The 14,635-nt window shown below is 33.4% G+C and overlaps 1 protein-coding gene across 1 annotated transcript in view; it reads right to left on the bottom strand.

Moving 5' to 3' along the window:
• Positions 1-12,411, bottom strand: part of LOC120773568 (neurogenic locus Notch protein) — a 166,065-nt gene extending 153,654 nt beyond the window's left edge. Inside the window, exon 1 of the mRNA XM_040102538.1 lies at positions 11,960-12,411. Within this exon, the coding sequence (XP_039958472.1) occupies positions 11,960-12,071 (112 nt within the window). The 5' untranslated portion in view covers positions 12,072-12,411. The remainder of the gene's footprint in view (positions 1-11,959) is intronic.
• Between the last annotated feature and the right edge of the window lie 2,224 nt (positions 12,412-14,635).

Below are 14,635 nucleotides of genomic sequence, written 5' to 3' on the forward strand. Positions count from 1 at the left end.
TTTTTATTTGCGGAGATATCATCACGAACTTTGGCATGTTCAGTTCTCTAAGGCAGTAGTGTAGTTAACCAAGAAATTGTTTAGATCGAGCCACTATAGCGTATACCTCTCATACAAACAGAACGATCGGAATCAAGTTCTTGTATGAGAAACTTCTTTAGTAGACAAGATATCCTCACGAAATTTGGCACGAATTATTAACTAAAGCAATGACAATATTTCTGAAGAACTTGCTTAGATCGGAACACTATAGCATATAGCTATCATACAAACCGAACGTTCAAATTCGAGTTCTTATAAGGAAAACATGTTTACTTGACGAGATATCTTAACGAACTTTGGCATGGATCAATATTCTAGAAAAAGCTACAATTTCCGAGAAAAATTTTCAGATCGTATAATTATAGCATTTAGCCGCCATACAAACTGACCGCTCAAAATCAAGCTTTTGTAGGGAAACTGTGTTATTTGTGAAGGTTACTACATATAGCAACCGCAGTTAACGTACTTTCCTTCATGGCAACGCTTTAAATTATTATTTTTGAATAAATCAACACAAAGTTTACTTCCTTGAGATACCAACAAACACTGTTACAAATCAACTTGTACGCGGCGCTTGCAAACTCATCTCTTCTACTAGTTTTATAGCAAAAATGAAGCTACCTAATTGTAGTTGTTGTTTTTGTGCAACAAAAGCAGTCAACTTAATAAAAAAAAGACATACAAGAAACATTAGACACAAAGATAAATGTAAAACAAAATTGTTAAATTATTAAGAGGCAGCACAGCAGCTACTGTTTCAGCGTGCCATACACAAAGCAGAAACAACAAATGAAATTGTATAGAAAAAACTAACGCTATCAATACTAAATGCTCGGGAAAAATGGAAAAAAATCGCAAAATTGTGAGCAAACAACGCGCTTCCAAGCGAAATATCGCAGAAATGCTGCCGCAATGTTGCGCATGCGCACAACAAAACAGCAAAAATCCACACAAAACAACAACGGCACGTAAAGCAAAGCAACATTTTGTTGTTGTCGCCTTAAAAGTCGTGGGGGAAAAGTCGTCCCAACCAAAAAATGTGCGCGCGCGCGTTAAGCCAAAGTGGAGTGTGGCAGTCCGGGCAGAGCCAACAGCAAAACAAATGCAATAACAATTGCAATAAAAGCAACAACAACACGCACAAAGTACTTGTGGCAACTACGGTGCAGATCAATTGAGCCAATCAGTGGCGACGTGGATGGCGCATACAGTGCGCGAAAAAAAAAATTAAAATGCTATTGTTATTGTTGTTTTTATTGTTTGTAATGTGCATTGTTTTTGTTGCGTTGTCGACGTTACCTTAAAGCGCAGCCACAACCATAACTATCAGCGCTTGGCGATCAATCTGCCGTGAAGTGTAATAGTTGTTGTTGTGCGAATGTGGCCAGAAAATGAGCGCGCGCAAGTTAGCCAATGGAAAAGGAGCAACAACAGCAACAACAACAAAAAAAGCTATAACATAGTGTCCGAATTAGAAAAAATGTTAATAATAATAAAAAATAAAGTTAAAAAAATAGCAAAAAACAAAAACAAAAAATAGAAAAAATAAAAAAAAAATGTTGCCACTAAAAGCAAAACGTCAACAGCCAATTATGAGCGGTTTACTCGCATTTAATTTAACGTATTGTCGCGTTGCGCCGAACCAGTGATGGTCAACAGCAAGAGTAAGTGGCTGTTTGAGCGTTAAATTTGTTGTTGTTTTCCCATTTTTTATACAACAACATATTCTTACAAGAGCCGACAGTTTCATATGTGTATATATTTTACTTTTTATGTTTTTTTTTATAGTTCTCTTATATTTTTATATTTACATAGTAAGCAACAGTGCGACAAGAGCTCTCTGAAAATCTTATATAAATAAATGAGTACCCTTCATGCGACAAAAAAAGCTCGCGAACCTCACTGCACTGGGCATAAGTCGCAATTATTTCAACGCTTAATAGCACAGCAGGGCACCAGCGTCAAGCAGCCAAGCCAATAAACAAACAAATATACTTATATGCAATCAATGCAACGAATCAGCGTAAACTCTGGACCTGGAATGACAAACTCAAGCAGCAGGAGCTGCCACAGATACCGTAAGCCATATAATGGCGCGCTTGACAGTGTTCAGTTGTGCCGGCTTATCACATTTTTGTGGCACAGAGTCAATTGTGGCAGCACGAAACGCCACAATTGCCACAAACACAACCGGTGTGGCACGGCCAAGGTATGGCAGATGGAGTAGGCGCGATAACTTCACAAACGAAATCTAGCCAAGTCCAAGCAGCGAAGGGTTATAGCGTACTTATCAGCTACAGTGGCTGTCAAAAGCTTGCAGACAATATTGCAGGGCGAGATTTGCGCGCGATATTGTGGTATGTGGTTATTGTTGTTGTTGCCTCTCACAATTGAGCAATCGCTGAGAAGCTGCACAGCTGTGGATTCCAGCGCGCCGTTGCAAGGCTGCGATAATCATCGAAGTTATGTTATCGGCGAAGCGGCAAAAGCAAAGGTCACACAGGCAGAACTCATTAAGTTGGCGGTTGACAGGTTAGGCGACTGGGTAGGGTTCTAGAGAAGGCGCTGAGTTATGAATGACGCGATACGTGGAGCGTTAACTTGGTGTAAAGGCGGAAACTTAAATGCAGCAGCTGGTGAAAGGTGTTAGCGGACTTTGAGGCTGGTTTGAAGGTGGCTCACAATATATAAAGATATGTGTTATATATATCTCACAAATATATATCAAACATATATATATAAATACGAAAAATATATATACTATGTACATTTTATAATTTTGTGAAATTTTCCGAATTCGGTTGTGAGTCGTGCAACGCCTACGCCTTGCTGAAAGACACGCTCGCCGCTTAATGGAAAGAAATTGTTAAGCAGCATTGCATATATTTACCGCATAACTATGTATATAAGAATATACATACATACAGCTATACAAACACATAAATACTAGGCATAGTAGTCAATAAATAGTACTTTAGCTACCTTATGTCGCATGCCACGATTGCCAATCTATGGGCATACTTTTGCCCAGGCTGAGTTGGCATCTGAGCTCTCGGCTGCGCTACTGTCGCCTTGCCATGTTGCAAGTTTGTTGGCGGCGCGTCGTGAGTTCACATTTGCGGATAACTACAATGCGATAAAAATTAAGGCTGCAGCTAAATCAGCTAGATGTGTTTGCAGCAGCAAGCAATATCGGTACGGAGGTGAGTAATGGTGGCTCCTATATTACACAAAACGGTGGCAAGCGCACACACACATATGTGTATGGATGTCGATATATACGCTCGTACATATTTTTTAATTAATTGAACAATGCAATAGGCAATTCAGCAGAAAAATAGTTAGACGGACGGACAGGCAAGCAGGCAGACAGCGCTGAGTTAGTGCATTAGATATGTGGCGAGCGCTTCGAGCTTGTGTGGGTTGCAGAACTTGAGCAATTGACAAACTTAAATTGAGCGTAACAATACAGTCCATATATGGAGTTGAAGGGTAGTGCCGAGGCGAGCGTGTGGCGAATTTGCAACCAAATGCGACATAAAAATAAATATAATTAAATAAGATATTAAATTAAATTGTAATGATTAATGGCTAATAAAGTTTACTAGAGAAAAAAAACTAAATTAAAATATATTCTTAAAAAAAAAACTTTAAAAAATTTAAATCATGTACATAACAACAAAAAATTAAAAATAAAAATATAGCAATATAAATGAATGGAATGGAAAAAATCAATATAACTAAGATATAGTAAAAAAATAATACAAATAATATATAAAAAACAAAAAAAAAATAATGAAATAAAAATATAACAATATAAAAATATAAATAAATGGGAAAAATATAAATCTGACTAAACTAATGTATTTTTTTATATAACATTGCAACAAAAAATAGTAACAAATAATATGAAAACAACCAAAACATTAAATTTAAAAAAATAAAAAAGTGTATATCTTTAAAAAACGAAAAGTAAACAATACGCCATAATTTTGCTTTAAATTTAATGAAAGAAAAAACTAAAAAAATTTCCAAAAACTAACTATTATGACAATGTACATTAGATATTATATGTAATTAAAAAACGTATTAAATTAGTTTTTTTAATATCATTATTAAAGAGTAGTAGGAAAGAATTTCCGTAGAAAAATATATGGGAAACTAAAAAAGGCCTAAAAAGTCGTATTAGAAAATTAAAAAATATATAATTTAGATAATTCAGGTAAAATTTATTTAAATGAAATTGAAAGTGAAAACAAAGTCAAAAAATTTTAATTTCAAATAAAAAAATTGTTTCAGTATTTTTTATACTTATACATAATTAAAAAGACATACGTTTTATCTACGAAGAAAAATAATAATTAATATTTTTTTCTTGAAAAATTTTAATATTTTGTTTTCAAAAATTTGAAGAATTTTATACAATTTTTTTTTTCATAAATTGTAATAACTTTTTTAAAAATTTTTAAAATGATTTACTTCAAAAATTTTAATTTTGTTTTTCAAAAGTTTTAAGAATTTGTTTTCAATTTTATTTTTTTATTTAATTTTTGTTTTTGTATATTTTTTTTTTTTGTAATTTTTTTTTTTTCAAAAATTGTAATAACTTGTTTTTTTTTTTTTATTTTGTAAAATTATTTACTTCAATCCCGTCGTATATCTCGTACAGCTCATCGTTCCATCGAATGCGATATTCGCCGTGGCCAACGCGCAAAGGACCATAAATCTTGGATGGAGTCATATGTAGAAGTTCACGCAAGTGAGGAAAGTTCTCTGATCGCCATTCACTTGGGAGTGTCCAGAAACGATTCTTTTACATATGACTCAAGCAGCTCACGACTTCCGATCTTTGGCCAAGTATCCTCTGGGTAGCCTAAGAACATCCGTTTGAAGGCGAGCTAAAGTGAGAAGGCGAAACATGCCCTGCATAGGGTTGTGCGCTGGGTTTGGGACCCGCCACGTAAAAAAAAAAACACTCTAATGAAAAAGCAACAACAGCCTCGGATGAGAGACCCCACTTCTAACACTCTTACTTGGTAAAATAATGTACTACAATTTCACAGGTTTTTACTACACTGGAATTAAAAAAAGTTTGGATGAAACCTTGTGTTCTACCAATTAGTCCAGTCATTTAAGCTTAAATTAGGTAAGAATCTCGGAATTCGATATACCCATTTCTATGTCTGTAAATACTTGTATATTGACACCCTAAAGTTGTCTCAAAACCTACATATGGTAGGTATACCTATACCCGAATTCCGAGGTGAACTTACTATAATGACTGGACTGCAAAGAAAAACCTAAGTGTCCTACAGACAAGTTACTATATTTTTTTATAATAAACTAAAGTTAGTATTACACCAACACCTATAAATACATACTGATAACATACATAAGCATATAGTACACATATGAACTATACAAAATGGACAACCAGAAGCTTGTTTGAGGAAAATGACAAACCGAATCGATTCACGTTCGATGATAAGTGCCACTACAATGCCACAACATTTGACCAGTTGCCACTACTTGCTGCCTACTAAGCATTTTTACAGAGGCATTGATCGAACAAAGGATCAATTGTCCATCATCGCCGACCACGAAGGGAAGGGTGAGTGCATTAACGAATGGACTGCAGGAAGTGCCTAAATCAGCAAGTGAAATGATGGACTGCGAATGTTGTTTGAGGGAATTTACATAGCAAAGCCATAAAGCAGCAGACTTAGCCAGCCGAGTAAATATTTGAGGAGTGGATTAGGCGGCACAAAGCAACGGACACATACACAACATAGTGTGTATGTAGGTGATTGTGGATAAATAGAAAAAATATCGAGATAAAAGTGATGAAAAAACATAGCAAAAGAGGAAATGCCAGGAAATAGCTGTTTGCCTACAAGCATAAGTGCTTGCATACCTAAGTGCCTACAGGCTACATACACACTTAAATACAAGTATGTACATGGTATATACAATCGATACATGTGAGCAAACAAAATATGCAATCAAGAAAACAGCATAAGCGTGACTATTTGCACACACTATCGGCGGGCATTTATCATCGACGACGACGACGACGCGCGCTCGTCAAACGAGTGCTACGCTCCGCTCGGAAACAATGACGACCATTGAGTGTCTAGAAGCATTACTTGACGATTAAGTGCCGGCTGAAGGCTGACTGACGGAGTGCCGCCGTTTCACGATGATGATGATAGTGGGCTTTGGCGCAGGCGTGATGGCGATCCTGTGCTTGGCGCACGATTTGGCACATGCATGCACACATACGCTCACACATAGCTATATACATATATGTATGTTTGTATGTATGCGAATAGTAGCTATGCAGTTTTTGGGGTTTAGAGCTAAGAATGGCTTATTGATTGCCACAATAATAAATGTGTGAATGAACGGCAAGCCAAAGCAACGCTAATGAAAAGCCTTACTTTATGTCAGCGCAGACAAATAAGATAAATGCATATGTGAACATAATATAAGTATGTGTATTTATATAGTTACTCATAGCGTTATTTTGAAGCGGTGTCAGCAAACTTTTGTCAGTGCTAACTGATAAGTGTATTGTTGTTGTTGCATTGTGTTTTTCGGAAAAATGCAAATTATTGACATATGATTAGGGGCGATGTACTGACTGAACGCAAGCGCTACAAATAATGCAGAAACATAACATGTATAGCAAAAGGCATGAAAAATATATACGTACACATATATATTTTAAGCAAATAAGAAACAAAGAAAAGAAGAAAATAAGAACAAAAGTAATGAAAACAAGAAAAACGTTAACTTCGGTCACACCGAAGCCACAACACCCTACATAAATAAAAAGTTTCCGTACAAGAACTTGATTTCCAAAAATCAGTTTGTATGGCAGCTATATGCTTTAGTGCTCCGATCTGAACAGTATTTCCATGGATCGTACCGCTGTTTTGAATAAATGTCCATGTCAAATTTCGTGAAGATATCTTGTCAATTAAAAAAATTTTCCCTACAATGACTTAATTCTGATTGTTCAGCTTGTATGGCAGCTTTATGTTATAGTGCTCCGATGTGAACAGATTTCTCGTGGATTGTAGCCTTTATTTGCGAGATAACCCAAACGAAATTTCGTGATGATATGTTGTCCTATAAAAAAGTTTTCCATACAAGAACTTGATTTTGACCGATCAGTTTATATGGCAGCTATATGGTACTGCAATCCGATCTCAACAATTCTATCCAAAATTATATCTTTGCTTTGGAAAATAATCCAGATTAAATTTCATGTAAATATCTCTCAATGTAAAAAACTTTTCCATATACGTACTTGATTTTGATCCTTAAGTTTGCATGACAGCTATATTCCATAGAAATCGGATTTACCGCTGATTTGAGTAAACATCCATGTCAAATTTGAAGAAGATATCTTGTCAAATAAAAAACTTTTTCATACAAGTTTGTATGACAGCTGTATGCTATAGAAGTCCGATATCGGTGGTTCCGACAGATTAATAGCATCTTGGCCAGAAAAACACGTCTGCAAAATTTCAGATCGATATATCCAAAAAACTAACTCAGTCTGACTATATGTACATATGTATATCCCTCTATCTGCACAGAGAGACATGACTTAAGCTACTCAACTGATCACACTGATTATTTATAATATCTCCGATGTTTCCTTCTGGGAATAACAAAATTAGTGGCAAACTTAATATACCCTATACAGCGCATAAGAGACCTCAATCTTATGAAACAAGTATAATTCTTAGGAAAGCGAGAGGTGAGGCGCTCAAAACATGGCTGACAACAAGAGCAGACTAAGCAAATATTTAAGCGCATTTTTTCACATTTACACATTTATGCGCCGTTTGCTTGTGTGTTTTTGTTATTATTTTTATGATTATTTTTCCATTGTGGAGTATTTAGTGAGTTGTTTGTTAAATTTCCTGTCTGCGAGTCACAAACAACAGGCCTAAGTACACACACATATGTACATACATACAATTCGAGTAAGGTGAAACGGCGTCTAAAGCGTTTGGCTAAGAGGCGAGTCGCCAGCGTGTGATTATGGTTAAAGGGCGGCCGTGGAGCATACTGGTATATGTACTGGCGCGGCGTATCCACATATTGCTGGCAAAGTTGTTGTTGTTGCCTATACTTGTATGCATGTATGCATACAGACGGTGTAATGGCAATTTCAAAATAGTTAATTACAAAGAAAAATGCCGCAAAGTATTTGCTATACTAAAATACATGGAAACCCCGGGCCTTAGGCAATGAATGAACCAATAAATGTGCGCATGCGTAGACATATACGCTTAAAGGCATGTTTTTTGGTGTGTTCTCTCATATATATTGTATGTAAGTCTGATTGTGAGGTTTCATTAGACCTTGCTTAGATGTTTGTCAATAAAGTAAACTTCTTTCCGTCTTTCTGCCTTTGCGCATGCGCAGTGGAACGCCGAGCACATACTATACATGTGTACTATACGTTATAGACAATATATGCATGTTGGTCTAACGACAGGTTATTGTTAATTTGTTTGTCACGTTTTCGACGCATTCGGTTCTTTCTTCAATGCAGTTTTCTAAGTAGTTTGACAAAGCTTCTATGTAAAAAGTTCCACATAAAGTGAAGAGATTAGAATATATATGTATATATGTACATATATGTATGCATGTATATTTAAAAACTTTTTGAGCTCGCGTAAAAGATAAACTGCCTTCGAGTAGCCAAAACTAAGACTGTGACGAAACGAACAACCAACTCGCTTAAACTCGCCATATATCAGCACAGTAATATAGAGATTGCTTGGAAAGAGATTATATGTACTATTCTTAAGTATGGAATTTAAAAAAATAAATTTCTGTGGCGTGTATTACTAGACAAGAGTGGAGTTCTAACATAGCGTACAGAAAAGTATCGAATCGAAAACGACTATTTTGCATAAATAATAAGAAGCAGGATATGATTCAAAACATTTTTCCTGATTTAACTGTGCCGTCATATATACTATTGTTGTATTAAGAGTAAAATTTTGAAGAAAAAAATTATTAAAAGTTTTGAAAAAAATTTTGAATTAATTATTAAAATTTTTGCTGAAAAAAAATTTGGAAAAAAAAATTTTATATAATTTTGAAGAAAAAAAAATATTAAAAATTATAAAAAAATTATTAAAATTATTGAAAAAAAAAATTATTCAATGTTTTGAAAAATATTAAAATCTTTGTAGAAAAATATAATAATAATTAGAAAAAAAGTTTATTTGCTTCCCCCACTCTTATAATTATTCTCACATCCCGAATTTAATCAGCGAAATTTGTCAATGCAAAAGCAAATATTTATTCCTTTTCAGCAGTGATAAGCATTTGGCAACTAAAAATATCGCATAAAGCTGTATCTCTTTAGTGAATCTTATTTATTTTTGAAGAGTTGAAATGCGAAAATGTGCCTTTCGGCAATAAAATATGTTTACAAATAGATTAAGTGGCGATTTGAATGACTGCAAAAGGCTGCAATATCTTAAAGTGTTAAAATTTTTAAGAGCCGCAATAAATATTATTGGCGACGTTGGGAAAAATTGTGTGGGAAAGTTTGGCGGGTGATTATAAAAACAAAAAAAAAAATGTTTAAATAAAGGTATACATACTCGTATATAGATAATAATTATATTGATAATTAAGTTAAGAAAATTTTGGTACTTTAATAATAATAAATAATTTAATAATAAAAAAAAGGAAATGATATAGTGTGTATATAGAAAATTATAAAGTGGGAAATAAGCAGACTGTTGTATTATGAAAAAAATAGAAAATTATGTAAAATTAATGTTATAATTGTATAATTATTATTTTAACAAATTTAAAAATGGGATTTAATATATAGAACTTTATGAAATTGGGCAAAAAACAATAAAATTGAGTACTAAAAATAATAAATAACAAAGAAACTTTAATTATGGAAAAAATAACGAAAATAATACTAACAATGCAGAAAGCATACAATTTTGAAAATATTAATAATAAATAAAATAAAAATATTAATAATAATAAAAAACAATAAACTATCAGTGAAGAAAACATGAAATTTTGAAATGAATGAAGAATTGAATAATAAATAATAATAATAAATAAAAATAATAATAATACTAATTTTTATTTATTTTAAAAATTAATTTAAAAATAAAAATAATTTTAATTTATTTATTATTGATATTTTAATGTGTTATATTAATTTTGTATATAGGTAAATATTTATTGAAAAAAATTGTGTAATATCCACTACCCTATAATAAATAAATATACCAAAATATTATGGCTAATCACTTGTTTCCAATTTGAAATATATGTATGTATGTACTATGTACATCACTCGTCACTTAAAATGCAAAATAACGGAACATCACTTTTTATAAGTTTATAGGCGAAAGAATAACGATATAATAGAAAATTTGAGTTTTGGTTATAGAATGGTTATACATACATACATACATAGTATATTGATTATATCTCAGAGCGAAACTTGAAATTTTATGATATAGGATATATAATATGATGTAGTGAAACAATAAAAAACTAAATTTCGGTTTTTTGAAGATACGTATGTACATACATATGTACATATGTATGTATATATAATATAATATATGATTTTATATAAACATTTCTATCCAGCACAAAGGTATCAACTTTTTGCTATAATATGCAATATTTTATACCTAAACATAAAATATATAATTAAATATACAATTTGGTAAACAAAAAATATCGATTTTTATTAATAAAAAAATAATAAATCAGAAATACATTTGAAGCAAAAAAAATAAATCGAAAAAACTGCCAATGAATGAATTCCACAGAACTCAATTAGGATAGATTTTCAGTTAGATACTAAAATTCCACTGAAATCGCTTTACAACAATTACGCACACCTTTACACACCTACATTCACACACACACACACACACACACACACACACAGAGATACAAGCATTTACGCGCAGCTACAGATTTCGTTGCAAGTTGAATACCGAAAACGATCAGCCATGAATTTACAAATGTTTGCATACATGTGTATGTGTGTGCTTGTATGTCTGCGACCGTAGGCAATATGATCCTGAACGAGACTCGATCCAGATTTGCTGCAGTAGACGGAAACAAAATGGCTGAACGAACAACCGACTGACTAACTGGCTCGCTGACTGCCTGCCTGGCCGGCCAAATAAGTGGTTAGGAGAATATGAGCTGAGCAGCAGATTGCTGAGAGGTGAGAGCGCACAAGCGAGTGGTTGAAAAGAAACGACCCGAACGGTATGTAAGAGTGCAGCACGACCAAGGCAAGACAACAGGCAAAAGTAAGTAACGACAACAATAACAACAACATAAAGACAGTAATGAAAAGCGGTGACCGCAGCAAAAACGAAGAAGAAAATGCAACGACTGCGGCTATGAAAGAAGGTTAGCTTAAAAGGAAAGGTGATAGGAACGACAAGAATACGGCGCAAGGAGAACAAGGTAAATTATGTATGAGCAGAGTTAAAATGGTGAAAATAATGAAGTAGGAAAGGTTAGATGAATGCAGAGACAAAGAATGTATAACATTATTATGGGTTGGCAAAAAGGAGAATAATACCTTTTGAAAGGTAGACACTGAGTTAGGATGCATGAAAGGAATTGAGGAAAGGTTGCACTATATGTGTATTGGAAATTAAGTGTACTTAGCTTTACTTTCTGTAGTTTGCATACACTATTTAATTGCAGAAATTTAATAATTTGTTGTAAAAATGCTTCGGAAAGGATTTTTGTTTAATTATTATAATTTAAGTAAGAATTTTTGATTTTGATTTAAATAAGGATTTGGATTACTAGAATTATTATTGCTAAATATAACCAAAAAATAGTAAATAACTTAGCAAATAACACTCACCCGCTGCATTGCCGCCGCCTATAAATCCACAAATCAGCAGCAGACTAGTCAGCAGTTTTATCCAAAATATATCCGATTTAGGAAATGTGTTGTTGTTGATCAACAGCCACATTTTGATAATCCAGTTTTGTGTAACTTGCACGTGAAACGAAAACTTTCTATATGATTCGCCCGTTTTCGAATGCTTGACGAATCAAACTTCTAAAAGTTTTGAATGAGTACACCAAAGCGCATGCGTTGCCGCGCTTATGATGAAAGTATCTCTTTGAAGTCTTGTAATGATACAATTTTTACCGAAACTCAAATATACTTTTGCTAATTACACAAATGGGAGAAACATATTTCTGCCAATCAGTTGGCTTACTTATGCATAATTTATGCTCAATATATATTGATATAGATTTCGATTTCTTTTTTTGTTTCGCAAATGCACTTTAAGTTACAAATTTTTAGCAGTGTAAGCTTGAAAAGTAGTTTGCGGATTTTTTTTATTTCTAATTGTTTTTTCTGAACAAATCGATTTTACAAAATTTGCAAGTCTTTTTATTTACTTTTTGATTAAAATATTTTTTTTTCTCATTTATTAAATATGTTTTATTATTTTTAATTGGAAAATATATGTTTTTGTTTGCTTTTATTATTTTTTAATTGGAAAATATTTATTTTTGTTTGGAAATCATTCGTTTGCGCTTGGCTTTTGTACACTCTTAGTTTTGTATTTAGCACTACACATAAAATTGAAATTTTGCTGATATCAAATTTTCACTATATACATATTTAGATGTACATATGTATATAAATATATTTTGCCAATTCTAAATTCAATAATACTTGCAAACTATTTCAATGTGTTATCCTGCTAGTACCAAAAAGGTTGTGTATGCACTCAGTATAAGCATCAGTACACTGCTTGATTTCAATATTTATTTTTCATTCCTTTAAATTTGTTGTTTTCCTACATTTACATGCCTTTGCTTATGCTTTCTTCACTTAACTTCACTCACTTCTTATTATTTTTTTGCGTTTTCACAGTCGTTTCCTTTAATTTACAACAATTTTCGTTCAATGTTACTCGTTGCTTTTCGGTAATATGCTCGTTTTAGCCGATCTTCCGTTGTTTTCGTTTTTGCTTTTTGTTTTTCAAGCGCAGAATTAACCAAAGCTTGGTATCGTTTAACCGGATGAATTTAATTTCAATTAAATTCCAACGCGACCCATGCGACAAGCTCGAGCGGCTATTACATGGACGAACAGCATATTTGTTAGCTAGCGGCGGCGACGGCGCTGATGCTTTCGCTATGCGCTGACGATGCTGTAATGCTAATGGAAGGTGCTGACGGTCGCCTGCAACTGCATTTCACTCACTGCCGTAATGCACACAAACAAATTATATTTCTTATACGCAGATTTATTTGCAATTCTATTAGTTTCACTAAATTCTTTCGTTTTGTTTTGCACTTCAAATTGTAAATTCACAGAATAGTTTTTGCTTTTTTCAAACGCGTTAACACAAATTCGCTGCACCCGAAAATTGCATGCGCCTTCACAGTTTTGTTGTTGCAGTACTTCAATGCAGTGCAGTGTTTGTTTTCTTGTTGTTGTTGTTTCAAATTGAATTTTTATTCAAACCGTCGCCATCATCATCAACTAACGACCGTCCATCCGGGAAACGTACACAATAAACACTACTCACTTCGCGTCACAAACTATTATGAGCGCGCGGCTGCCAAGTCGAGCTCGCCAGGGCAAATTCAAGCTGCGCGCCACCACCAACACGAGCGTTGAGAGAGAGAGCGCTTAGCGCATGCATGCGCTGGCATATGGAGAGAGCGCATATATATGTGCAGTGAGAGAAATGCTGTGGGCATTAAGAAAAACATAAAACAGAGTATAAATGAAACAAACACCTGAAATGTGGCTCAGCACAAGCGGCGTTATTGTAGCTCGCCGAGTCTCGTTTCAAAATGGCTGGCTCTTGAAATCCACATTAAGCTGTGGCGAGTAAGTGGGAACGATTTGGTGTGTGCGAAAAGTACAGAGTGCCATGAAGAAATTTAAACTGTTTTATTAAGAAAATTTTGTGCATTTTCACACAGATTTATTTACAGTGTAGAAAGTACAGTAGTTTGGTGTGAGAGAAATATAACTTTTGTGACTTTTGGAAATATAAAATATAATTTAAATTTTTGTGTATAAGAAATTAAATAAAATTTATTTAAAAAGCGCAAATGAAGTTATGCTTTTCTAACACTAATTTTGGCTTGGAAATGTAAATTTCAAGGTATTTTAAAGAAATTTTATAATTTTTGAGTTTGAAAATTTTTCAAAATGACACATGTATTTTATTTGCTAAGCATTTCTTGCTAGGCATCACCTAATCATTAGTTATGCTCTCGTTTTGCTGCGAAAAGCTATATAAATATGCAATTTTGTATTTGTAAAGCTTCCGTTTTTGATATAATTTTTTTCTTACAGGAACTGGTTTTGTTTATTTTTTTTAAGAATTACTAAGAAAAATATTGATAAACTTAATAAAAACATATAAATAGTGTAGTTTTACTTGAAATATTTTGCTTTATCGCAAATATTGGCATATAAATTGTGGGAATGCGGCAATTTTCACACCGAACATTAGAAATGCAACGGCATTTGTGGTCTTGCGACAGGAAAAAATAT

The sequence above is a fragment of the Bactrocera tryoni genome, chromosome 4 (genome assembly GCF_016617805.1).
Source record: "Bactrocera tryoni isolate S06 chromosome 4, CSIRO_BtryS06_freeze2, whole genome shotgun sequence".
Taxonomy (NCBI): Eukaryota; Metazoa; Arthropoda; class Insecta; order Diptera; family Tephritidae; genus Bactrocera; species Bactrocera tryoni.